Source organism: Sphaeroforma arctica (genome assembly GCF_001186125.1).
Source record: "Sphaeroforma arctica JP610 unplaced genomic scaffold supercont1.2556, whole genome shotgun sequence".
NCBI lineage: Eukaryota > Ichthyosporea > Ichthyophonida > Sphaeroforma > Sphaeroforma arctica.
In genome coordinates this window covers 1-1,729 of record NW_014038002.1, presented here as the reverse complement: position 1 = coordinate 1,729, position 1,729 = coordinate 1, and the positions used below count along the sequence as shown (strand labels likewise).

The 1,729-nt window shown below is 37.5% G+C and overlaps 1 protein-coding gene across 1 annotated transcript in view; it reads left to right on the top strand.

Annotated features, from left to right (window-relative positions):
- Positions 1–1,357, top strand: part of SARC_12751 (hypothetical protein) — a 5,127-nt gene extending 3,770 nt beyond the window's left edge. The window contains exons 7-8 of the mRNA XM_014293135.1: positions 391–482; positions 1,031–1,357. Of these exons, the coding sequence (XP_014148610.1) occupies positions 391–482; positions 1,031–1,162 (224 nt within the window). The 3' untranslated portion in view covers positions 1,163–1,357. The remainder of the gene's footprint in view (positions 1–390; positions 483–1,030) is intronic.
- The last annotated feature ends 372 nt before the right edge of the window (positions 1,358–1,729 follow it).

Here is a 1,729-nt window from a genome sequence, read left to right as displayed (position 1 = left end):
GTATTGGTATTTAGACACCACCTTTTGTATTGGTATTTAGACACCACCTTTTGTATTGGTATTTAGACACCACCTTTTGTATTGGTATTTAGACACCACCTTTTGTATTGGTATTTAGACACCACCTTTTGTATTGGTATTTAGACACCACCTTTTGTATTGGTATTTAGACACCACCTTTTGTATTGGTATTTAGACACCACCTTTTGTATTGGTATTTAGCAGGAGTACGAATATGTATATACTGTTCTCATAGCAAGGGTAAAACCTCAATTTATCGTCAACCCTTTTGATGTGAGGTCCGAGAAGGTTAGTGCAATTATGTTTCTCGCGCCGTGTTTGCCATCTAATGCGAACACCGGCAAACACGCCCAAATCACATGGATATAGGAGCACCACATGATCAAGATATAACCGTGTTCGAGTCATCCGATGACGGTATATTGAAGAAAGCGCTTCAATTGACGACATCGGAGCACAAGGTAAGTGGCATAATTTTGTATTCTGGGAGTAAAATTATAAAGGAAAAGTGGTGCATACGCTTTGGTACGTTGAGAAGATAGCTGTCAACTTTTCTCCGCGTCAGGTTGAATACACAATTGTGATGCAGATTACGCAGCTTCACATGCGGATGTGATACGTTCTCGAAGGGTGGTGTATCCACTGCACGCTAAGCATCAACTTAGTAAGTGGCTGATTATAAGACCACAGATACATGACACGTACATTGGGCATGAAGTTTGTACTTAGCTGTTAATATAGCCACTACGCTACTCTGGTTGAGCATATAGACTTCCTTATTCATTGTCGTACCATTTGATTAGCCTTGATACAGTGTGTACTTAATTTTCATAAGTTACAATGGGTGAGAATGTCTGTATCGCTCCTGTACTGTCTAATTTAGTAGTTAGCCTTCCTGGATGCCAGACATCATCAAAGCTACTGTGCTGGTTGTAGTTAATTTCAATCTATTATGATGTAAGCAAATTCAAGCACAATGACCATTCTATTTGGCCACCTTCTTTCGCAGAGGGGGAAATTCACCGATCTCGCCGGATTCACCATTCGGTGCAGTGACTGCCAAAAAGGGTTGAAAGGTCAAAAGGACGCCCAAGTGCATGCAACATCTACAGGGCACACGCGTTTCGAGGAATACAGATGACAAGGCCGACTTGTATAGATAGTTGGGTTTGGTTTGATACCATGGTTTCAAAGATGACCAGAACAACTTGATTTTTTGTCTGGTTTGCTTTTGTGGCAGAAAGCATAATGCGTATGTTGCCAAGTTTGGAGACTGAATTAGTGTTGTGAGTAATGATCTCCGAGTTATTGTGGATAGATTAAAAAAGGACACCGGTTAACAATACTTTGCGCTATTTTCTCAAGAAATTCTCACATATTTAGTCCAAAATCAGCTGAGCTTAGCAGTTGGCCATAAATTAAATGGCCACTGTAGCACTGAGTCAGTCAATATATCCATATATGCATATATACATATATATATATATACATACATACATACATCCATCCATACATGCATGCATACGTGCATGCATACATACATACATACATACAAACACATACATACATATATATATATATATATATACATTCATACATACATACATACATACATACCTACATATATATATACATTCATACATATATATATATATATATATATGTATATTTATATATACTATATGTACATATATTTATACACATATAA